This window comes from Rhinoraja longicauda, chromosome 10, assembly GCF_053455715.1.
Source record: "Rhinoraja longicauda isolate Sanriku21f chromosome 10, sRhiLon1.1, whole genome shotgun sequence".
Lineage (NCBI taxonomy): Eukaryota > Metazoa > Chordata > Chondrichthyes > Rajiformes > Arhynchobatidae > Rhinoraja > Rhinoraja longicauda.
Window position 1 is genome coordinate 21995549 of NC_135962.1, and position 25433 is coordinate 22020981.

General features: G+C 42.5%; 1 protein-coding gene across 4 annotated transcripts in view; it reads left to right on the top strand.

The window, feature by feature from the left end:
• LOC144597267 (formin-like) overlaps positions 1-25433 on the top strand; it is a 300339-nt gene that overhangs the window by 168474 nt on the left and 106432 nt on the right. For 3 of the 4 annotated variants that reach the window (XM_078406376.1, XM_078406378.1, XM_078406380.1), the window contains one exon: positions 15437-15529. In XM_078406376.1, coding sequence (XP_078262502.1) covers positions 15437-15529 — 93 coding nt within the window. Of the gene's footprint in view, positions 1-1513; positions 1584-15436; positions 15530-25433 lie in introns of those variants that run through there. The other variant, XM_078406379.1, reaches the window with a different exon arrangement.

Here is a 25433-nt window from a genome sequence, read left to right on the forward strand (position 1 = left end):
TTGATAAGATACCTTACCTTTTGACTAAATGCATTGAACATTTTTGATTTAAATGTATCTATTATGGCTTGGAAATATAATAGCGGGTTTCCAAAATCTTATCTAATTAGATTGATAAATGCAAACGTTTAATTGGCATTATGAAGCTATTTGTATACATGTCATGTTCACTAAAGAATCTTAAATTGGACCAGATTTAAGTTTAGTTTAATATACTATTTTCACATTTTACAGTCATTTTAATTTATTGTGGCCATTAAAAGTTTGTGGCTGCTGGCAAAATATCAGTGAAAGTTTAAAGCTAAACCAGATGTGATTAGAGACTGACTCCCAAGAAGCATCAAGCTCAACTATCCAGACAGACCCACTGGCTTCAGATGTGAATGATTTAAGTAATATTAAGTAGTGTTGCCCCTATTACAGGGTGCATAGAATTACTTTATGGTTTGATGGTGTGAGCTTTTTGAGTGTCAATTCAGCAGACGCTTGTCCAACTGCAGAAAGGAAAAAAACATCAATAGGTTATTTTAGTGAGATGCTCAACAATTGTTTCCAGGTTCTGGACTGCTATTTTAATTCCCATTATTAGAATCACTCAAATGGGCAAAAAAAATCCCTTCATCCTATCAGCAACTATATCCTTAGACTATCCCTACTCTTTGTAGCACCTTGCTTGCTGGAGTTCTTAATCAAACATTTCTACACGGAGCTCCCCAGCTGTGGCAGGATCATACAGTGGGAGATTCAGATGGTTCAATTCAAGCATGATATAACTCAGAAGATTAGCTATTTCAAGTCCATGTTCGAAGCACTCGGGTAGTGGAGAAGCATTGCCATTCGCAATTGAGGCAGCAACATCTGTGATCATTTTTTTTTGCAGCCTATTACCTTTTCTTACACCTCCAAGCACAGGCTCAGTGAGGCTATTGCAAGGTGTGCCTAATGACAAAATGGTGGACTATTGTAGCTTTTTATATGCACAGTATCCTTTTTGGTGAGAACTTTTGTGTTTCAGTAGTGCCATCTGTGCTTGTGATGCAGTTTTGAGGTGCTGATCACACAGAAGCTTGTCTTTCACGAGTAGGGAGCAGAATGTTGAAGGAATTTCAGTGTTATGGGGGAAATTGATTCCACAGTGTAAGCTCAGCTATTCCAGAATAATTAAAGTTACACGTTCCTTTAAATTAACTGAATTCCAGTTGGAAAATACTTCTGCAAATGTTGAGATGTGACAGAGTAATGTTAAGCCATGGTGGTGCCTCGTTAGTTCTAGATTTTTTTCTTTCCGTGACACACTCAGGGAGAAAAAAGGTCTGGAAAAAAATAATGTTAGTGCTTCTGTTAATCACATAATATTTTACTGCATTAAGGACAGTATATACATGCAAATTGCTTTTGTTGACCTCGTGTATTATTTTCATTGTAATTTGGTAAGTGCACCTTCCCTAAAGACCTGGATGGTGTGACCTTCTGCCAAGAGCCCTTCTTCCCCTCTGTCTTTCTCTTCTAGCAGCTTGTCCTGCTCTACAAGATGTATATTTATTCAGTTATGCTTGAATCCAAGAGCAAAGGCTACCAGGCCACCCATGGACAGAAGGAACTTGTCTCATCAAAAGCCCTAAAAACATCAAGCACCAGCCAGACCACACCTTTCAGACTATTGAAACTCTAGACAAATAAGGGAAAGTTCCAAAAATGCATAGAATTGAACCAGCTGCCAGAAGAAGTAATCCAGCAGCTAATACTTAAGTAGTTCTTGATCTCTTTAAGTAATGCTGGTGGGAGTCCTCCATGCGCAGTATGCATGTTCAGCTGTGAGAGCTTAAAATGGGCTGAGACTGATGCATGCCCATTGCAAATGGCACTACTGGTTTCAAACCAGTTTTGTGAATTAATTGGCATCGTAACGCACTGCTGAGAAAACTGCTGGCCATTATTAACTGGATGGACACCAAGGACTGTCTCAAAAATATATCCAGCACACCCATCAGAAGTGTCACACAAGACCTGATTTCTGACTGACTGATGTCAAATAGTGTTTCAAAAAGCCTGCTGCCAGAAAACCCTATTTATCCCCAAAATGGCTAAAAACATATTATGCACCAGAGTTTTTGTTGGTGTTTCTGACAAATCTTTTTTAAGCTGTTCAATGCATTTTCAAAACAATGCTCCTGTTGTCTACTTTGATATTGTTTGCATTGGGACATGCCACTGTTTGATAAAAGCTGAACTGGCGCCTGTAAACTTGGATTTATGCAAGTAAATCTGATATTGTAATGTTAAGGATCTCCCAAATAAAATGTAACAGAACAAAGAATAATGCACTATAATCAGCGCTATATGATGTAAATGATGCATTAGGGAAATGAATCATCTGTTTATAGTAAACAAAGTTTTCAACTAATACAGATTAAAGATTTGCTCATATCTAAATCAGAGTTGTTACACAGTTCCTGTTTTTGTTTTTATTTATATAGAGTTTCCGATCATAAAGCTTCTTAAAATCATTGATACTTCCTTATCAAATTGTACTTTGAAGTCTTTGATGTTTGCCTGAATGTGTATTTAATTGCTCATGAAAATGTTCTTTAGTTTGTGATTGAATTTAGATTACCACTTCACTATTCATTGCATGTAGTAAGGAATGGGATTCCATGAATGTACAATGCCGTGTTAGTTAATAATGCTTTTAGTAAGTCTTTGTTTATTGTCTGCACAAAGATCCATTCTAAGTTTATACAGTTATAGGATGATAGGATTTTGATGCTGAGAGACGATGGCCTTCGAATTGGCACAAGATAATGGAAGTATTATGGCTACAGATAGCGACAGCTGCTCCAATATTTTTTGATTGTAGCCATATTAGAATAAGTAAGAGGAACAATTAAACTGTGGTGTGCAATCAAAGGCTTGAGGTGATCTTTGATATTTAACATTTCACTAAAGATGGTACTAGGATTGCAGTGTAAAGGCCATAAGTTCAGCCAGTACTCAGCTGTTCCAAGTCCCAGCCTGAAGTCAATTTGAAATGTATTATTTTTCCAATCTAAATGAAATCCATGGCATTTTTGGGAGGAGAGACAGAATTCCCAAATCAGTTTCCTCTTGCTTTACTGTTTTTCAATTGGTGCATCGCATGAAGGATTACACCTAAGAGAGCAGCATTTGAACTAACAGATGTGGGGCCTGTTTATGTAACCGTGCACAAATCCCAGAATGGATTATAGGATCCATTGAGCAAATTGTAATACTTATCCTCTTATAAATAGATCAATTCGTTAAAACAACAAAAACAAATTTTAGTTGGCAGCACATCCAACATGGAAATAAAATCGCAGTGGCACATTTTTCAAGAGCCTTCTAATGGCTGGAGCACAATATACATCTTTGTTAATACTTAAAATCATGGACCTATTCCAAACCAAGATGTAGACACAAGGAACTGCAGATGCTGGTTGGCAGAAAAAGACACAGAATGATGGAGTCACTCAGCGGGTCAGGCAGCATCCCTGGAGAACATGGATAGGAGACGTTTCGGGTTGGGATCCTTCTTCAGACTGATTGTGGAGAGGGGAGAGAAAGCTGGAAGAGAGGAGGAGCAGGACAAAGCCTGGCAAGTGATAGGTGGATACAGGTGAGGGGGAAGGATTGTTAGGCAGATGGTTGGACAAAGGCCAACGTTGAAAAGACAAAAGATATGAGATACGGATAGAAGAGATTAAAATTGTGCAACCAGAGGAAGGGGAGAAATGAGTGTGAGTCCAGGTGGGGCACAGGAAAGAGATGGGATGGGGGGGAGGGGGAAGAGGGTGAAGGGAGATTTGTTTGTAGGTTAGTTACCTAAAATTGGAAAATTCAGTGTGAGGAGGATGCTAGGAGGCTGCAACGTGACTTGGATAGGTTAGGTGAGTGGGCAAAGGCATGGCAGATGCAGTATAATGTGGATAAATGTGAGGTTATCCACTTTGGTGGCAAGAACAGGAAAGCAGACTATTATCTGAATGGTGGCCGATTAGGAGAAGGGGAGATGCAACGAGACCTGGGTGTCGTGGTACACCAGTCATTGAAAGTAGGCATGCAGGCGCAGCAGGCAGTGAAGAAAGCGAATGGTATGTTGGCATTCATAGCGAGGGGATTTGAGTATAGGAGCAGGGAGGTTCTGCTGCAGTTGTACAGGGCATTGGTGAGACCACACCTAGAGTATTGCGTACAGTTTTGGTCTCCTAATCTGAGGAAAGACATTCTTGCCATAGAGGGAGTACAGAGAAGGTTCACCAGATTGATTCCTGGAATGGCAGGACTTTCATATGAAGAAAGACTGGATAGACTCGGCTTGTACTCGCTGGAATTTAGAAGATTGAGGGGGGATCTTATAAAAACTTACAAAATTCTTAAGGGGTTGGACAGGCTAGATGCAGGAAGATTGTTCCAGATGTTGGGGAAGTCCAGAACAAGGGGTCACAGTTTAAGGATAAGGAGGAAGTCTTTTAGGACCGAGATGAGAAAGTTTTTTTTCACACAGAGAGTAGTGAATCTGTGGAATTCTCTGCCACAGAAGGTAGTTGAGGCCAGTTCATTGGCTATATTTAAGAGGGAGTTAGATGTGGCCCTTGTGGCTAAAGGGATCAGGGGGTATGGAGAGAAGGCAGGTACGGGATACTGAGTTGAATGATCAGCCATGATCATATTGAATGGCGGTGCAGACTCGAAGAGCCTAATGGCCTACTCCTGCACCTATTTTCTATGTTTCTATGTCCCCCTCCCCCCTCCCCCCCCCCCCCCCCGCCCATCCCCACAATCAGTCTGAGGAACCGTCCCAACCAAAAACATCACCTATCCATGCTTTCCAAAGAGGCCGCCTGACCTGCTGAGTTACTCTAGCACATTGTGTCCAAACCAAGATACTTTGGCCAGTCACATACTCCCTCACATTTAAATGAAAGTATAATTTCTTGGGAATTTTTACTTATCTTTACATTCTTCACATCTTTATCCTTCACAGATCAACCCAAAAAATTAAGTGACTTTCCAGTCGCAACTTCATTCCACTTTATTTACTTTCTTGATTTTACTTTGCTAACTCCCGACTCATCATTTACTGCTGCTGCATGGTATTTTGTTGAACTCTGGTTTACACATTGCCAACCATTGATCACGGTGCTACAGACATCAGAATATTATTTAAATAAGCTAACCTTCATGGAGATACATGATACCTTATTCATCTTTATGGATCACATTTCTGCAATAGTGATGGGTTATGATTGTCAAATGAATCCATGTCTTTCTTTGGCATTTGCAGTCAAAGAAGGAAGACTTTGTTGAGGAGTTCATCCCATCATTCCCATCTGGATTTTCCCATCTGGAAATACTCCATATGGATATTGGCTACCTCTATGGCAGAACTCGGTTTCAGCTTAGTGGTCAAGATAGTGAATTGTCTTTAACTAAGAAGAGTACCTTCAAAGATACACTGGGTTTTTTTAATGGATAAGATCATTGAACATCAACCAAGAAGGTCTCCCTAGTCATCATCCAACTCAATTTCCATCTATGATTGAGAAAGATAAAACGACAACACCTTCAAACGCCTGTCAGGTTTGAGATCTCCGCGCAGATCCTGACTCATTTCCATCCATTTCAGATTTGGTAGTGATACACTAATATGGCTCTCATTTTTAATCTTGTATTCTTTTTAACCTTATTACTGGTACTACCAAGAAAGCTTTTAAATAAGGCACAAAAGTCAAAAATTATATTCTCCTCTAATGTGTTCAATGCATGACTTGGATAAATTATTCATATTAAATTAAAGGCATGCATGTGATGTTATTCACCAGTTGATTAATGACAATAAGAATTTGCTGAAATATTCAAAGGACAATTTTTCTTTTGGGCTTGGTCTTTTTTGTTACTTGTACTACATTACTTCTGTTACATCTCAATGCAGATCTCTGTCGTGTGCAAAATGTTCCTCTCTTTTACCTTTCTTAGCTCTGTACATCTGGCTGACTTTTGTGTAATCCTCGTAAAATAGCTTACTGTCCAGAGCCAAAGCTACCTTCAAAGATACACTGCTTGCGCCTCCAGAATGATGTGCAAGTAAGCAAATGAATCAAGCTCTTCCAGCAGAAGTGAAGGTTATAATAGCATTGTAGCGACCATAGAGAATGGTCCAGGTCGTCGAACCCTCGGATTGGCCAGCGAGGTCACGTGGGAACGCGACCATGAGGATTGGTCCAGCAAACGACATCGCTGATTGGCCAGCGATGTCAGGTGCGCGTTTGGCGCCCGATTTAGCCAGTTCGGCGAAGTCTTCAAGGAAGACAGTAAGTTTATATTGGTTGTCCTGTAACTTGTTGTTTTGATTCTGTATTCGTGTATTGCGGCTGCAATAAACTTCGTCTACAACTAGCAAGTTTCGGACTCGCCATATTGGTGACCCCGAACGTGATCTGGACGATCACCAACTGAGCAGGAACCCGACGCCTCGTTGACGATGACCGAGCAGGGCACACCGGAGTCAAGCGCGGCAGGCGTTCATCTTCCGTTATTTTGGACGTACGCACCGCAAGCTTGGTTTATCCACGCCGAGGCTCAATTCCACATAAAGAAGGTGTCGGACGATTCCACGAAGTACTTCTACCTCGTCAGCGCTCTATCGCCGGACACAACCAAGCGCATGATGCGGTTTATCATAAATTCACCTGCGGAAGACAAATACGAAACCATGAAGAAGGCATTACTGCGAACCTTCGGGTTAAATAAGCATGGTGGTGCGGCAAAACTTCTGCACCTACCGGAGCTTGGAGACCAACTGCCTTCCGTCCGCATGGCTGAAATGATGGTGCTAGCCGGTGAGCATACGGATTGCCCGATGTTTGAACAGGCATTCCGCGAGAAACTTCCCGAGGATGTCCGACTGCTGCTTACGGATTGTTCTTTTAAGGACCCCGAAGCATATGCAGCGAAAGCGGACGCGCTCATAGCGGGAAAAAACAAGGCAAGTGATTCCATCAACAAAGTCTCGACATCGGTGACCACGCCACAGCGACGGAAAGATGGCGCCACGTCTCCCGCCAATTCCCCGAAAGCCCGCCAAAAAGATCCGCATAAGCGGCTGGTGCTATTATCACCTACGATGGGGTAACGAATCCCGCAACTGTCGTTTGCCTTGTACCTTCGCGGGAAATGCCTCGGCCGATCGTACATAGGGGCAGTTACGATTGGCCAGAACCGGCGCCTCTATGTCCATGATCGATTCACGGACACAGAATTTTTGGTAGACACCGGAGCCATCGTCAGCATAGTGCCGCCGACCGACCTCGAAACCAGATCGGGTAAGACAGGTCCCACCCTCATCGCGGTTAACGGCAGCCCAATTCGCACTTTCGGCACACGGAAGATGTCCCTTGCTTTAGGCCTCCGCACGTACGAATGGCCATTCATCATAGCCGACGTCAAACAAGCGATCCTGGGCGCAGATTTTCTCTGGGCTTTTTCACTGGTTCCTGATGTCCGTGGTAACGACCTCCGACCCGCTGCTGAAGACGAGCACGTCGCTCCGGCAATCGCCTCCTCGCCCAGCCCTACTGTCCAGGCCGTCGTCGCGGCCCCCGACTCGTATGCTGCGATTCTGGCAGAGTTCCCAGAGCTGCTCGTCCAACGTTTTGACGCACCTTCAGCTAAGCACGGTGTGGTCCATCACATCCGCACTGAAGGCCCTCCCGTTTTCGCTCGGGCCAGGAGACTACCGCCAGACAAACTGGTGGTGGCACGGGCGGAGTTCAGGAAGATGGAGGAAATGGGAATTGTTCGTCAGTCTGACAGCCCGTGGGCCTCGCCGTTACACATGGTCTCCAAGGCATCTGGGGGGTGGAGGCCATGTGGCGATTATCGGCGTCTCAATGCTGTCACCACGGCTGATCGCTACCCCATACCGCACCTACAGGACTTTTCATCTGGACTGGAAGGAGCGGTGGTGTTTTCCAAAATCGATTTGGTGCGAGGATACCATCAGATTCCGGTGCGACCGGAGGACATACAAAAAACTGCAACTATTACTCCGTTCGGGTTGTTTGAATGGTTGCGTATGCCTTTCGGTTTAAAGAACGCGGCACAGGCTTTCCAGCGACTGATGGACCGCGTGGGCAGGGGTTTACCCTTTGTGTTTATTTATTTAGACGACATCCTGATAGCCAGCCCCTCAGTGCAAGAACACCAGGCCCATTTGCGGACCGTGTTCCAGCGGCTCCAAGACCACGGGCTCATCATTCAACCCTCCAAATGTCAATTCGGCCTGCCTGCTCTCGATTTTCTAGGACACAGAATTACCCCTGCCGGCGCTGTCCCTTTGCCAGAGAAGGTGGAGGCTATCCGGGCTTTCCCCAGGCCTACCACAGTAAAAGGGCTGCAGGAGTTCGTAGGCATGGTTAATTTCTACCATAGATTCGTTCCGGCAGCGGCGCGAGTCCTGCGCCCACTTTTCCAATGCCTTGCAGGTAATCCGGTAGAGTTGTTGTGGTCCCCGACCGCAGAGTCGGCTTTTACGGCAGCTAAGGCAGCCTTGGCAGACGCCACCATGCTGGTCCATCCGAGCCCCTCCGCCCCCACGGCCCTGACGGTTGACGCCTCTGACGTGGCGGTGGGCGGGGTTCTGGAGCAGCAGGTTGGTGGCCGTTGGCAGCCTTTAGCGTTTTTCAGCCGGCAACTAAATTCGGCCGAGCTGAAATATAGCGCATTTGACCGAGAGCTTCTAGCTCTCCATTTAGCTGTCAGTCATTTCAGGTATTTCCTCGAGGGCCGCCCATTTGTGGCATTTACGGACCACAAGCCATTAACATTTGCTTTTTTGAAATTGTCTGACCCATGGTCGGCCCGCCAGCAGCGGCACCTGACTGCTATCTCAGAATTTACCACAGATGTCCGTCATATCGCGGGTAAGCTGAATGCCGTTGCTGACGCCCTGTCTAGACCTGCTTTTCCCCCTATTTCGGCGGTGGACTGCGAGGTGGATCCCCAGGAGCTCGCGGAGGCACAGCTCCTGGCGGATACCGTTTCGACGTACCAGTCCACCACTTCGGGATTGAAGTTGGCCCAGGTAGCTTGTGGGTCGGAGGGCACGAAAGTCTGGTGCGATGTTTCTCTTCCTCGCCCCAGGCCGGTAGTACCGCCCTCCCTTCAGCGCCGGGTTTTCGATGCCATTCATGGGCTGGCACACCCGTCCATCCGCTCCACCTCTGCCTTGGTGGCAGCGAGGTTTGTCTGGCATGGCCTGCGGAAACAGGTAGCGGGATGGGCACGTTCCTGCGTGCCCTGTCAGACCGCTAAGGTCCAGCACCACGTCCAGCCCCCCGTACAGGATTTCGAAGTCCCGGCTTTTCGTTTTTTCCACATCCACGTGGATTTGGTCGGGCCTTTGCCTTCCTCCCGGGGCTACACCCACCTCCTCACGGTGGTGGATCGGTTCACCCGGTGGCCAGAGGCTTTCCCATTGTGTGATATCTCGTCAGCGTCTTGTGCTAGGACTTTGGCCCTTCACTGGGTAGCTCGTTTCGGGGTCCCGGCAGTTATTACAACTGACAGAGGACCACAGTTCACTTCGTCCCTCTGGGCCGCGCTGGCGGAACTGTACGGGTCCAAATTACAACCCACAACTGCATATCACCCCCAGGCAAATGGACTCGTAGAAAGGTTCCACCGCCAACTTAAGGCGTCCCTCTGTGCAAGGCTTGAAGGCCCAGACTGGGTAGACCAACTCCCTTGGGTTCTGTTGGGCATCCGGACGGCTCCTAAGCCAGATCTCGGTGCGTCGTCCGCAGAGCTGGTATATGGCTCGACCCTTCGAGTACCTGGAGATCTGTTTCCGGACACTTCAGCCCTGCTCCCTACAGTCCCATCAGCGTTAGCAGCTCTCCGGGAACGGGTGGGCTCCCTGGCTCCAGTGCCGACTTCACGTCATGGGTGTCCCATGGTACATGAACCGTCTTCCTTGAAGGACTGTGAGTTTGTTTTTTTGCGTAAAGATGCCCATCGCGCCCCGTTGCAGAGGGTCTATCAAGGGCCGTTTCGGGTTTTACGTAAGGGAACGGCTACTTTCACCTTAGACATGGGCGGCAAGAGTGAACTCGTCTCGGTGTCCCGGCTCAAACCTGCCCATTTGGACCCAGATCAACCAGTCCTGGTCGGTCAAACCCCTAGAAGAGGCCGACCTCCGTTAGTTCCGCCCAGTCCACAAACCCCCATTCCGGCAGTTCCTCCGGGACCTCCAGTTTCGGCAGTTCCCCTAGGACCCCCCGTTTCGGCAGTTCCTCCAGGACCCCCCGTTCCGGTAGTTCCTCCAGAACCTCCCGTTCCGGCTGTTCCACCAAGTCCGGAACCTCCGGCTCCTGTGGTTCAGGCTGTCCCTCTCCGTACTCGTTATGGTCGCGAAATCCGGCTCCCTGCTAGGTTCCGCACCTCGGGTTCTGGGGGGGGTCATGTAGCGACCATAGAGAATGGTCCAGGTCGTCGAACCCTCGGATTGGCCAGCGAGGTCACGTGGGAACGCGACCATGAGGATTGGTCCAGCAAACGACATCGCTGATTGGCCAGCGATGTCAGGTGCGCGTTTGGCGCCCGATTTAGCCAGTTCGGCGAAGTCTTCAAGGAAGACAGTAAGTTTATATTGGTTGTCCTGTAACTTGTTGTTTTGATTCTGTATTCGTGTATTGCGGCTGCAATAAACTTCGTCTACAACTAGCAAGTTTCGGACTCGCCATAGCATCAAGCCTCAATGCACCAGTTCAATATACATTTCGCCCCAGGAAGTGACCACCATAATACTCTGACACACAGAGTGGAAATGAATTTATTTTTCATTATTACCAGCACTGTAACTGGTTAGAACCCCAAAATGATATTTGATGATCTGTTGGATTAAAAAAACTCCACAACTATATTGGGCTAAAAGTGACAGAAAGACCACAATTCCAGGAACAATAGAAATCTGTCTGCAATGCTGTGTTAGATTCAATCTTAACAGCATGCAATCATTTAATCGTGTATTAGAATAAATTGTTGAATCTTCCAATATATTACAGGATGAAGGTGTTCATATTTACATAGTATCGGTGATTGGTTTGGTAGAGCAATGTGACATTTTAAAAATCCACAATACCAGGTGCAGAATAACAACTTGCATTAATATATACCTAATGGAATATTTTTTATTGATGAAACGTGTACAGGAATTATTTCAAAAATATCTCAACCTTCACATTCTTTACATTATGATATTAGAATATTGATTTTTTAATAACAAGAATGTGTAGAACAGAGGAAAAATAATGTAACTTTCTGTAATCCTCGTGTGTGGGTATTTGACTTACCTCTAAAAATAAACACACTGGGCAAAAGCTACCAAGTACCTGGGTTTGAATAGTGTTTTTAAATTGTGGATTATAAAACAATACAAGAGTTAGACAAGAAAATGTGATTTTTTAAACTATTTTCTTAATAGAATACTGTGTGTGTAGTCTTACTGGAGCCACGTGCTTACGATACATTATGTCAGTACTCCACCATGGCCTGTTACATTATTCTCAGCCCTTAGTATTCCAAACGAGCTCTGTAGGAGGTAGGCACTATCTTTGCTCTGATAGGTAGACGAGGGAAATCACAAATTGGAAGCTGAACATGATGTGAAATCTACTGTTGCCATAGCAACACAAGACAGGGGCTGCATAATTTCAACATTTTATGGCTTTGGTTTATTGGGTGTCAGAAAAAAATAATGTTATAGTGTTAGAAGACAGTGTTTCAGATTTAACAGTGGTAGTTTTAAAGGTGCTAAAGAAAACCATGTTTCCAGAGAAATCTGTAAGGACCCACTGCTATAGTGTTCCTGTCTGTTGCAATTTCACTTTGCAATCTAGAGTTTCCATAGAGGTAATATCCCAAGAGGAAATGTAACAGAACAGCACTTCCACCCACCAGCGTATGATGAGCGTTATATGTTATCATTTAAAGTATATGATAACATATAACATATATACGACAGGCACTGGGCCGGTATTCGCTGGAGTTTAGAAGGAAGGGGGGAGACCTCATTGAAACTTACCAACTGGTAAAAGGCCTGGATAGAGAGGATGTGGAGAGGATGTTTCCAATAGTGGGAGAGTCTAGGACCAGACTTGCACGGCATCAAAATAAAGGGTCATACCTTCAGAAAGGGGATGAGGAGGAATTTCTTTAGTCAGCTGGTGGTGAATCTGTGGAATTCATTACCACAAGTATCTGGGTATTTTTAAAGTGAAGATTGACAGATTCCTGATTAATATGGGTGTCAAAGGTTATGGGGAGAAGGCAGGGGAATAGGGTTTAGAGGGAAAAATAGATCAGCCACGATTGAATGGCAGAGCAGATTTGATGAGCCAAATGGCCTAATTCCGCTCCTATGACTTATGAACATAGGAATAAGTATCCAATGCATGGTGTATAATTTATTGTGAATGAGTGCAGACTGACAATTCAGTTAGTGACAGAGGGACTCTTACATGAAAGAGACCAGTATATGAAGATGCAAGTGCTTTGGACTTCGTAATAGTCTAGTTCAGCATCACATGGAAGTTGAGACAACTGGCAGAATCTCCTTGTAATCCAGCCTTCTCTATCACATTGGAGAGTCTGGGGCACACCAAAAAATGATTTCACAGGCGATTGAGGCTTGTAGACTATATGTTGTATTTCACTGTAATGGACCCTTGTCTATTTTGCTCTCTCATCCAAGTGGCTATTTTCCATCATTGTGAGATCATGTTTTTCTCAATGTAGATAAAAGACAGAGGAATAACATGAGTTAATCTTACAAATCCACACTGATTCTGGGCCTTATATTCAACTTAGCTGCAGTTCGGAGTTAAGTTCCTCATTCCATGTTTGCCTGCTCTTACTTGATACCTGTTATCAACATGGAAATAATCACCAGTGGACAAAGCAGTTAATTGGAGAAGCCGCTTCCTGAATGATTTGAAAGGGTCACTTGGAATGATGTTCTTTGGCAATCCTGATCTCACTATTGTAAGCAGAATATCATGTACCACCATGAATGTGCATGTATTCAGTACCTTTTAACATATTAAAAATCCCAGGCCATTTTGCACAACCACATTTAGGCAAAGCTTACGCTGATGGTGGTAACGGTGGTAAACTTAAGATAGTTGATCAAAAGCTAGGTTAAAGTGGTGTTTTAAAGATGGCCCAAATATAGGAGGGAGAGATGAATGTTTAATGAGAAATATATAAGAGATAGGACCTGGTAGCTGTAGACATATGGGGGAGTGAAGGGTGGCTACAGGTTTGAGTACCATTACTCAAGATCTCTATCTTGGAAGAGGCTTCAAGAATAGGGAAGGACCCAGAGGAATTTAACACAATACTGACAACCTGGGTCAATGTAATTTGATAGGCAGGTTGGGACATGGTGTGTGATAAGATGCAGGCAGCAGATTTCCATCAGGAATCAGGGCAGAAATAAAGAAAAAGAAAATATTGCATAAATATACATTGGTTCTTTCATGGAAGAGATTTCAGTTTGTAATTTTGAGAATCCCATGCCAAAAAAGATAAAGACATGCAGAGCATAGAATTTATTAAGAATAAATCAGATGTATGAAACAAAACTTTTAAATTTAGCATTACATATTTTGTTTATTTCCTTAATAGGGGAGATGCTTGGAGCACATTTTTAAAGATGTTTTTAAAATCAGTTTGAATTTTCATTGAACAAGTAAAAAAATAATATTTCCTTTTATTAGGAACAAAATAAAGGATTTGTAAGTTTTAATTATTCAATGGAGAGGCTCATTTTAGGTTCTTCAGTTTTTCCAGGATGGCTCTGAGGAATATAAAGAAAACCCTGGCAGATACCCAGAATAAAGAAAAGGTTTAGAAACAAAATCTCAATGTTTTTGGAGTAGGAAGAGTTTATCTTTGAAGGTAGAAGATATATTTAAAATAAAGCAGGATTTAAAGAAAAGAGTGAACTTCAAGATCAGTTTCAGGTTGTTCAATTAAAGAGCAGACATGGAATAAATAAATTGCCTTCACATGTGCAGTAAACCCTGACATACATTAAAGATAAGGATTTCCTATACATTTGAAATCGTTACAACTTGAAAACTTGTTTGTAAATTTTACTAGATTGATAATTGTTCATGTGGATAATTCATACTGAACAATTCATCAAATACCAATAGTTTTTTTTAAGCGATACACATTTTAAAACATTTTATAAAATATTATGCAGTGTGGCTAATGATATTCTGGAAGAAATTCATCTTTGGTCAGCGAGGCTAAATGCATGTATTTTCCGTGACAATCACAGTAATTTCTGCATAATCATCTCTACTACATTCTTTGAAACAGAACATGTGGATATGGATATAACTATCAGCAGATAATCATGCATGCATTTAGTTCTACTAGCTAAGATCATTTCCCCTTCTTGATTTTTACAAGAATAATCTCTGAAACTGGTGACCCAGGTGGAAGGGGTGGTGAATAAGGCAATTGGCACACTTTACCTTCATTGGTTGTGCAAGAATTGGGAATTCATATACAGCTGTACAAGTGCAGGCGAGACTGCACTTGGAGTATGTGTGCAGTTTTGTTTGAAGAATATTATAAAACTAGAAATAGTGCAAAAAAGATTCACAAGGATGTTGCTGAACTCAACAACAAGTTATCAGGAGAGACTGGATAATTTGGCTGGGACGCTTTGTCTTTGGAGTTTATGAGGCTATGTAGGACCTTATAGAGATATATAAAATCATGAAGGACATAGACAAGGTGAATAGCCAGTCATATTTTTCCAGACTAGGGGAGTCTCAAGTAAGAGGGCGTAGATTTCAGATGAGACGGAAATGATTGAGAGGAAACCTGAATGGCTAGTTTTTCACACTGAGGGTTGTGGAATGAGCTGTTGGATGATGTGATAGAGGTGTGTAGAACTACAACATTTAAAATATATTTAGACAGGTGCATGAATAGAAAAGGTTTAAAGGGATATGGGACAAATGCAAAAAACTGTGACTAGCTCAGGTGAGCTCCTAGATTGGCATGGACAAATTGTGCTGAAGGTTCTGTTTCTATGCTATATAACTCTATAACCATATGACTTTAATTTGTTTTTCTTTTGTTGTATATATTGCAGTACTTCTACAATTTAAACAAATTATTAAGTAACATGTTTAAAAATAGCAAAATATTTAATGTCGGACACTGTTTTAATAAAGACACCGATTTTTCTTCATTTGGCGACAGGTATAATAGTTCTTGGACTTCTGCTGAACATACCTTTGGTAATTGTTTGTACGATTTAGAATAAATATTGTAACCTTGATAAATTATTGTGTTTTGAAAACTAAATCTTTTGTGTTGATTGATGTATTTTCAGCATGTGAGAAAGAAATAGCTCTTGTGTGCCAACATTCATCAGAGCAAGATCTCCAGCCTTTCAAAGAAAAAATGGAAGCATTTATTCAAAATGGCAAGTACATTTTTATACAAAACTTGTATAGTGAAATATAAATCAATTATCCCACAATCACTGTGACATTTTGGACTTGAACATTGTATGTGAGGAAATCGTCTGGTTTCTGTAATTGTTACAGATTATTGCTTAGATTTTGTTAGGGTTTTTTTTCCGCATTTCCACATGGAACTGCTCACATTTGCCCAAACAAAGCTGCGATTTCCAGGGCACATCTACAAATCCAGAAGTCCTGAGCTCTGCCAGCAATTTCTCGGCTGCGTCTCATTGCTGTCCAACAATGAAGGAGATGTTCACCAACACTTGCTCTGGAGGATGGAAAAAACTGTTAGGTAAAAAAAAACTGCTGAAGGAACTCAGCAGGTCAGGCAGCGTCTGTGAAGGGTACCGATCAGATGATGTTTCGGTTTGGGACCATTCTTCAGTTTGTTTCTTGCATTGAATTATTTCATCTTTGATTCTGCATTGATTCACTGAGGTTTGTTTGGCTACAAGTAAGAAAAGAGAGAAGATATTGATAGGTTGTTTGCTGTATTGTTTTTTATTATTTGAATAAGTTTTTAGGTTTTCTAAGTTTAAAAACGAATTTTAATTGTTTATTTTCACTGATTTTCAATTCTTTCTGAAGCTCCTAAGTTTTCCCACTAAATCTTGGTATCTGCGACAATAATAAGCTATTATCAATATCAATGCCAATCCCTTTTGAAGTTGAAGGAAGGTCAGATTACAATTAAACTCTTACAGGTGAGTGCATAGCTTGATAAAACACTTTAAATCAGATGTGAGAAGGGTTTTTCAGTGAGGACTGGAGATGGCATGCAATATCTGATTTCTTCAACCTTGCCCCTTGACCATCTTGACAATAAAACAATTTTGATTCCCAATTTATGAAGTGCTAATAAAGAAATGGCACAATTTTTTTTTTAAAATAATTTTTCTAGACATATAAAATCATTACCTATGTTGTCACTTTAAACACGGATGATGAAACAACAAAAACAAATCTGTCCCTGTTGTCTTGTACCTTGGCCAGGAAAATTCAAATAATTCTAAAATTGCTTCATGAAAAGAAGAATTAAGAGGTCAGCATTCTAATGTACTTGCTCAAAGTATCAGTCATTGTTACTTTGTTGACAACTACTTTTGTTGAACAAGATTTTAATTATGATATTAATCCTGGTAGGGTTACTGAGTCATTACAACATTCTTGGCTCATGATCTTTTACTGTTTTTCTGGTATTTCTAGGCAAACTAATATCACCTTTTAAATCTGCATGTTCAATTTATTAATGCACACTGTAAATCTCATCCAAAGAAAATAAACATAATTACTGTTAAAATTATACTCCCACAAGATCTGTACGTAGCATACATTCCAATAAATCTAACAGGAATTCTTCAGATGAATGCTTGCAAATGAAATATATTCATCAGTGTGTATGCAGAGACCAATTTTTTTTTTTTTTAACATATGCACAATGTTAGAAATTTGTTCCCAGTTGAATATGTTAAGTATGGTAAACAATGTTTGGCATTTATCTCCTCTTCTGAACCTCAATCCTGTTTACTTCATTGAAAACAAATTTCCAAAGATAAGTACAAGGGCGTGTGCCATTGTATCACATCTTATATGTTGTTAGTTCGTAAGTAGAATTTCTAAGGCAGCAAATGATCAAATATAAAAGTAGAAGCGAGGAGCTGCAGATGCTAGTTTTTTTTTAAAGTCATAAAGTGCTGGAGTAACTCAACGGGTCAGGCAGCATCCCTGGAGAACATGGATAGGTAACATTTTGGGCCGTGACCCATCTTCAGACTGATTTGTGAGGGGGTAGGGGTAGGAAAGAAAGCTAGAAGAGAGGAGTGGCGGAACTAAGAATGGGAGAGGGGAGGGGAGTACAACATGTAAATGTGGGTCATAAATAAATATAACATTTTGGTGTTTTTGCAAAATTATACATAAGATATGCGTATTTCATTTATTCATCTAATCTCAAGCAGCCCAATAAATTGTGGCTAGATTTAATGCACTTGATAACGATCAGTGAATTACAGGCTAATGCAGATAGATCAATATTAGTAAGACAAAGATTTAAAATTCTGTTTTTAAGATTTACAATGTGAGTGATTAAATGTGTGCTTCTGTAATATGTGGCATCCTTCAAACGCCTTCAATAGTTTAAGGTAAAATTGAGGCATAAGTAAAACCTACCTGCAAAGGAAATAAATAAAAATTGATAACCATAGAAAATGGGTATGGAATGTGTTAACCCTTGTTCTTTCATTGCTTGATAATTCATATATTGTGCTGCATGCTAATGCAATAAACCAGGGGCCTCCAAACTTTTCAGCATGAGGGCCACATTATATATTTGGCACATTTTTGCCGACCGTAGGAAAAACTAAAGAAATATCAATTACACTAGTAACACATGAAACACGTGCGTTCTTACCTTAAAAAAATGCCAAAATGGTCAATTTTTGTGCTGTAAAAAATTGGGAAGATGCTGGAGGATCCGGCGGAGGAAGAGGAACTGGGAGAAGGGCTGCAAAGCTCACGGACGCAAGAAACAGCTGGGAAGACATCTGAGCAGCCAGCGGGAGAAGGGGAAACGCGGCCAGGAAGGGAGGAAGAGCAAGGCCGAGAAGCAGAGGGCCGCCAACCAGGGGGAGAAGAAGAGGAGGCGGAGGAGGAGGAGGAGGAAAGGACGGAGTTGAGCGAGCTGGGAGAGGAGCAGCGGGAAGAACCCGAGCTGAGGGGCCTGGAAGGTCTGCATGGGCAGAAGCAGTGAGTGCTGGAGGTCGGCGACCTGCCGGGGCCTGAGGGCGAAGGGCCCAGGGAGCCATGCTCGACGGCCTTGGAGAAGGAGGCGGTGGAAGAGGAGGAAGAGCAGAGTGTCGAGCCCGAAGAGGAAGAGGAGGAGGAGTCGGGGTGAGGCCAATCAACAGCAAGAGGTGGGCTGGGCACTGGGAGCCGTGGCCGAAGACCAGGGCACGGCTCTGTTCGGCGGCCCCAGCCTCGAGGTGTTGGGGGCCGGCCAAGTGGAAACGGAGCCCGGCTGACAGAGGTGGCGAGCGGGGAAAAGGGCTGGAGGGCCAGCAGGAGCGGCAAGGGACCGAAGAGCCGCAGGAAGCGAGGCGCAGAGCAGGGGCGCCTAGCCTGGAGGAGCGAGGAGCGCAGGAACAGGGACGCAACAACAGAAGTCGTTCCAAACATAAAATAGAAGAAAAAGACTGAGCAAATATCCCAACTCTTCAATGGCAGCCAAAGTAAGTGCTTACCTGAAGTTCACCGCTTGCACTCCAGAAGGCGTTGCGTGCAAACAGTACAGGTCAGGGTTGTGACCTCGCCTGCTGTGCAATCCCCCTATAGCCCGCCGCACGGAACATGTTAAGAACTTGCTGCGGCCCGGATAAAATCTTGTGGCGGGCCGGATGTGGCACGCGGGCCATAGTTTGGAGACCCCTGCAATAAACAATACCATTGGCACTGGACTATTCATATTGTTGGTCATTTGATCCATGCTAAGCTTTAACCATATCATTTATCCATCAACATCATCCTGTTTTGTCAATCGCCAGATTTCCGCTGAAATGGTTACCTCTCGTGTGTTAACTTTAAAAACCTTCTCTTAAACCCTCAATGTCTTTACTCCATCCTATCTTTCTAAGCTTGTCCAGTGCCAATGGTATTGTTTATTGATTGCACATATCCGGAAAAGGCCCCAGTGCCTTGGGTAGCTGACATTGCTCAAATACAGCTTGAAGGAGAAGCGCATTGCGGCTGCAAGATGTGATAGGTATTTGTGAATACCAATGCTACATTATATTTGTAGAATAGCTGAACTAGCAAAAAAAAGTCCTCCAAAAATATCTGCAATTTTTAATTGCCAGAAAGATCCAGCCATCGTCTTAAAGAGTTATTGGAATCCTATAACTTAATGGGGATGCTTCATTCCAATTAGTCTGTCTAGCTGTGCAAGATTAACACTGTGTTGATTGGAATGTGGACTTGTGAAATAAAAGAGGCAGGTCAAATCAGCTTTGCACATTATTTTTGTGCTTTGCATGCAAGCAGTGGTTGCCGCATTCACTCATGCAAACTTATTTCACAAGTTGGAAACTAAGGCACTTCCCAATGAAAGTGTACACATGTTTCTTGGACCTCCTTGTTTAGTTTCAGTTGACCTGTTGCATTTTTATAAAAAGGATCTAAATGTGCCCAAAATTGACATGTTTCGCACTGCTTTTATGAAAGAACAAATATATATTAAACCAAATTTGAGCAGATACTGTTACTAAAAAATTTATGTTTCAAATATTTAATTTTTCAAATATGTTTAGAATGATTGTTAAACATAATAATCTGTACCATCTGGTGCGTTTGCTCTGGTTACCACAAAGCAGGTTGTGAAAAGTAATCATTGTGCAGCTGAACACATTGTTCACAAATATGGCACATATGTCGCCATTGCTGAGATTGCGAATTGGTTTTCATTTATTGCGGAGTATATGGTCTGGAGCAGCTTAGTCTAGGCATTTTTTTCATTTACAAAAAAAATCAGCCAAAATTCGTTTTGCTAAAGTTAAATGGGTGGATTCTCGTCATCAGTGACCATCAACTCATTGTATGATCATTGCAGCCACAACCTTATTATCTTGACTGTTCTTGAACATTCTGGAGCATCAGCACCATAGAATGTAGCTCAGTGGTACCCTCTGAAAACGGAATCTGCATCCAAAAGCTATACACCAACATGTCTGTCAAACTAACGTTCGAACCTGCAACAAAAGGTCAAGACTTAATAACCAGCATGTACATTAGTATCAGTGAATCATCCTCAAAAATAGTTTAAAAAAATGTTATTTCCAGTTCCCACATTTGCAATCTCTGTAGCTTGTATTAGTTCTCATTAATGTGAAATTACAGACGCCTTCTCCAAGATCTGTACAGATCCCCATAGTAGCAAAATGAGAAGACGAGGATCTTATTAATCGAGAAAGGCATTTGGAAACCTGCAGAAATGGATTGGGAAATGTGGTTCAAAAGATTTTGTGAAAATCTAAAAATATGTAGAGATTTCAGGTAAGAACCAGCAAAACAAGCTCAATAGAATTAAATACTTATCACAGTAACGGGGCAACTAGAAAGTAAAAGAATGTCAGAATTCAAGGGGAAGAGCATTCAAAAAGAGGTATTTGATGAGAGAAGCTTAGAAAGATTGGATGGAGTAAAGCCATTGAGGTTTAGGAGAAGGTTTTTAAAATTAACACACGAGATAGGTAACCATTTCAGCAGAGATTTGGTGATTGACAAAACAGGATGATGTTGATGGATAAGTTATATATATCTAGTATTTATTTCATACTAGACCAAGTGGACCCGTTGGGCCCAAACCTCTCCTGCATTCGTGCAGCACCCTCTCCTCCCCCTCTCCCCCTCCCCTCCCCACCTCCCCTCCCTCCCTCCTCCCCCTCCCTCCCTCCTCCCCTCCCATCGCCCCCTCCCCTTCCCCCCTCCCTCCATCCCCTCCCTCCCCCTCTCCACCCCCTCCCCACCTTTCCCCTTCCCCTCCCCCCTTCCCCTCCCCCACTCCATCCCCTTCAACCCCTTTATCCTCCCCCCTCCCTCCCTGCCCACCCTCCGTCCACACCCCTCCCTCCCCCCCCCTCCTCCCTAAATTGTCGCGCAATCGTGTACCGTTTTGGCTGTAGTTCAGGAATAAACAAACAAACAAATGAGAGTTTTAGTATATAGATTTCAAATTTAATCTCATTCCAATCACACATGATCTGTTAAACATTTAAAACGCAAGATAAATATTGTGCTTTCTCATATTACAGCCTTTGAAAATTCGTCAATTTGATTAGTCGCATGTTCTGTTTGATGACATCAATGTTGTGGGACCCTCTGGGGTGCTTTTGGATTAATGCCTGATGGCAGCCAATATAGGAAAGGGGGAAATCTATGCCACTGAGATGTCTAGATCTTTACAGGTTGCTTTTTCCAAGTCCACATAGTGTTATTTTGCTGCTAAAGGCAAAATCCAAGCCATTTTATTCTTTAACTGTTCTATTCATGTAGCCTTATAATTGGTTTCCATCTTCCTCCTTCTCTGTTTTCTACACGTATAAGGTCTATTGTACTCCTGTTTATTCTTCTCAGCTTTATTAATTGTTAAATTGAAATTGTTTTTATTTTAAGTATTACGTAGTAATATCAGTAACTATGGAATTCTCTCCGTGCTTTAATGAAATCTAAGCATAATTTCATGCAAGTGAAATCATGCTTGGATTTCACTAAGTATGGAAAAATTTCAACTTTGTACAAGAAAAAAAACTATTATAAAGGCACCTTGCGTTTTACACATTGTTGATTTATTTATTTTTAGAATATTGTGTTATCTTATTACTACTGAAGTCCAATTTACGCACTCTTATTTTCAGAATAACGCACTCAAATTTATGCCTGCACTGTCTGGCAGCTTAGTCACATGCAGTGTCTGGCATATGTTTGATTTACGCATTTTTGATTTACGTGTAACTATTTCAAGCGCGGAACCCCCGCGTAAAACACAAGGTGCCTTGTATATAGTGTTCCACTATGGTCTCACTTTTTCTTGACTGCTCCTATTATAGAACTTTTACTTTTCTGCTTCTTCATAAAACTTTAATAAGCAATATGATCCACTGATAAACTCTAAAATAACTTTATCTGGCCAAATGCTTGTGCACACTAATAAATACCTCAGTTAGAGGCCTTGGTGTTTATTCAATCTTCTGGAGGCATTTATTGCCTTTGGTACTGAGGAATTCTTTTATTTATGACACAGGTTTAAGTCTGTATATTGTATGCTGATTTTAGAAAGTATGAAAGTGTTTTATTTAACCGTTGATAAATAAAAACATTGAGTGTCTTATGGTATTTATGTTGTATGTATCTTTGTGAATTTATATGCTGCTTTGAATTCAACCCAAATATTGAAATCAGTGTTGAAATTGGAGTACAGTAAATTTAGATGCGTTGCCATGTCTGTTCCAATTAAAATAGTTACTTTCAAAGACAACAAAATGTTGTGATCTATATTTAAAGAAAATTGTGTGATTATTATCAATGGAAAACAATAACCAATAGAAATTAATCCTCACAGATATACTAAATATGCAATATATTAGCATATGCTTCCAAAATTAAGTTTCATTGTGAGTGGAGAACAAAATTTCAGAATCAGAATATACAGGTGCTCCCTGACTTATGTAATAGGTGGTTAACGTAAACGTGCACTTACATAAATTATTATTTAAGCCCGCTGCTTTATTTCCGAGATAGCAGTGCACTACTGTGCATGCAACTGTTTCCGCAAGCCAGGGCACTTTTCGTGGATGCTCCCACTTGGTCTCCGCATTGGAGCTCCCATGTGGTCTCTACGTCATATAGTAAATTTACATGTGTGCAGTAGCACTTCTATTTCCGACTTACATAACATCTGACCAACACAACGCTCCATGGGACGTAACCCTTGTGCAAGTCAGGGAGCATCTGTAATCCACAAACTGTTCTCAAAATTCTCCAATCGCCAAGTTTCTGTCGATGTTTTATTGTTAGCCGTGCGCTGATTAGTTTCTACATACAAAGTGTAAGCGAGTATTTTAAGAAAAATGCCTTTTGTTTTAAGTGTGCAAATCTGAGCTTTCTTTATGAAGTTTGTTGATGTAGCCTTATCTGGTGCAGTCAGTGAACTGATTAGAAATTCAACTAATTCTCATTTCTAAAACAACAGTAAAAATATTACACTTTGTTGAATAAAATATGTTTGCATGGCATACTCTGCAACCTCATAACAGTATAACAGTATAACAGAGCTTTATTTGTCGTTCGGTACCGAAGTACCGAACGAAACTACATAGCAGTCACAGAAAAAAAAAAGAACACAAGACACATAACCCCAACACAAACGTCCATCACAGTGACTCCAAACACCCCCTCACTGTGATGGAGGCAACAAAACTTCCCCTCTCTTCCCCACGCCCACGGACAGACAGCTCGTCCCCGACCAACCCGCACAGTCCCCGCACCGGGCGCTGAAACGTCCCGCGGCCGAACCGGGCGATGAAAGGCCCGCGACCAAGCCTTGCGCAGCTAAGTCCCGTGTTCGAGCCGCACCGGGCACTGTTAAGTCCGCAGTCCAGCGATGAAAAGCCCCGCAGTCGAGCTGCACCGGGCGGTGTTCAGCTCCGCAGCCGAGCTGCACCGGGCACTGTTAAGTCCGCAGTCGAGCCGCACCAGCGATGAAAAGCCCCGCAGCCGAGCTGCACCGGGATGTTAAGCCCCGTAGCCGAGCTGCACCGGGCACTGTTGAGTCCAGCGGCCAAGCCGCAGCGGGATGTAAAGTCCAGCGGCCGAGCCGCACCGGGGTGTAAAGTCCAGCGGCCGAGCCGCAGCGGGTGATGTTAGGCCCCGCAGCCGAGCCGCAGCCCGCGCCGTGAGGAAGAGAAAAGCCCCCCCCCCTCCCACACCCACACCCACCCCCACCCCCACCACCCCCTCCCACACATACACAACCAAAAAAATATACAAAAACCATCCCAACACCGACACTCAACAAAAAAAAGACGGACAGACTGCTAGTCAGCCGCTGCCGTTAGGCGCCGCCACGTGACTCTTTTATGCATGTGAATTGTTATCTCCTCTGATAATTATTTCAAAATTCCACACTTTATAAAGTGAAATTATTTTCTATTGGACTTTTAAAATAAAAGCCTTTGTCACTTTATTCTTATTTACATGCCCCATGTTTATTCCATCCTATCAATGATACTTAATATGTTGGATGAAGTTTAGAACGTTCTATCTTTTGGTTTACTGTAACACAAAATTTTCAATGTGATTAGCTGCTCAGACTGCATTGTGTTATTGTTTGGTGCAGTGGCTCCTGACAGTCAGAAAGCAAAATCTACATCACAAATGTTGCTAGATTGTTGTGGGTGGCCTTCTCAAGGGCAGTGTCAAACATTGTCATTTTGTTGCAAAATCCAGGCCTTTTAAAAAGATATACCTCATAAAATTTTCAGATATGCAGTATGCACATTTATATTTCAGCATTCTCATTCCTGGCTGGTTAGCATGCAACAAAATCTTTCAACTGTACTTCAGTACACATGACAATAAACTAAACTGAACTGAACTGTACAAGCCATATCATCCCATTTACTTACTAGACTTGGTGGTATATGGAACAGGCTGCTAGTGAGAGTAGTTGAGGCAGGTACTATAACAACATTTAAAAGACATGATAATCTTCCACCACAGTTAGTAGTTTTATTAGAGTGCTGTGTTAAGCAGCTAATGATGATGGATCTCAATAAAGACTGCTACACCTTTTTTAAAACCTCCTTGGTTTTTTCTGGATGGCACTCAACTCCAGTTTACAAGAGTTCATTGGACCCACTCTTCATGTTGCTGATTTCGTTGTTGGCTTGCCTTGGTCTTCGTGTCCCTGTTCCCAGTTTTCCGGAGTTGGTTTGTTCATCTTCCCATTGCTGCTCCCAGTTTTCGGGAGGTGGTGTACCCCATTATTTCTTTCACTGATCCTTGTTTCCAAGAATTAGTATGCCTTACTCTTCATGCCACTGCTCCCAGTTTCCTAGATATGGCAGGAATGAATACGATTGTTTCTAGTATTTAATGTCCTGCTTCACCTTTCAGGCCGTGATGCAACCAATCAGTTTGCTCTCCACCACACATCAATAGAATGAGAGTGTTTGGTTATCTCATCAAACTACTGATGAAGAAGAGGCATTTGTGAGCTTTCACTGTAATTGTGTCAAGGAATTGGGCCCTGGACAGATCATTATAGGTATGTTCACCCAGGAACTTGAAACTGTTGACTCGCTCCATTGCAAA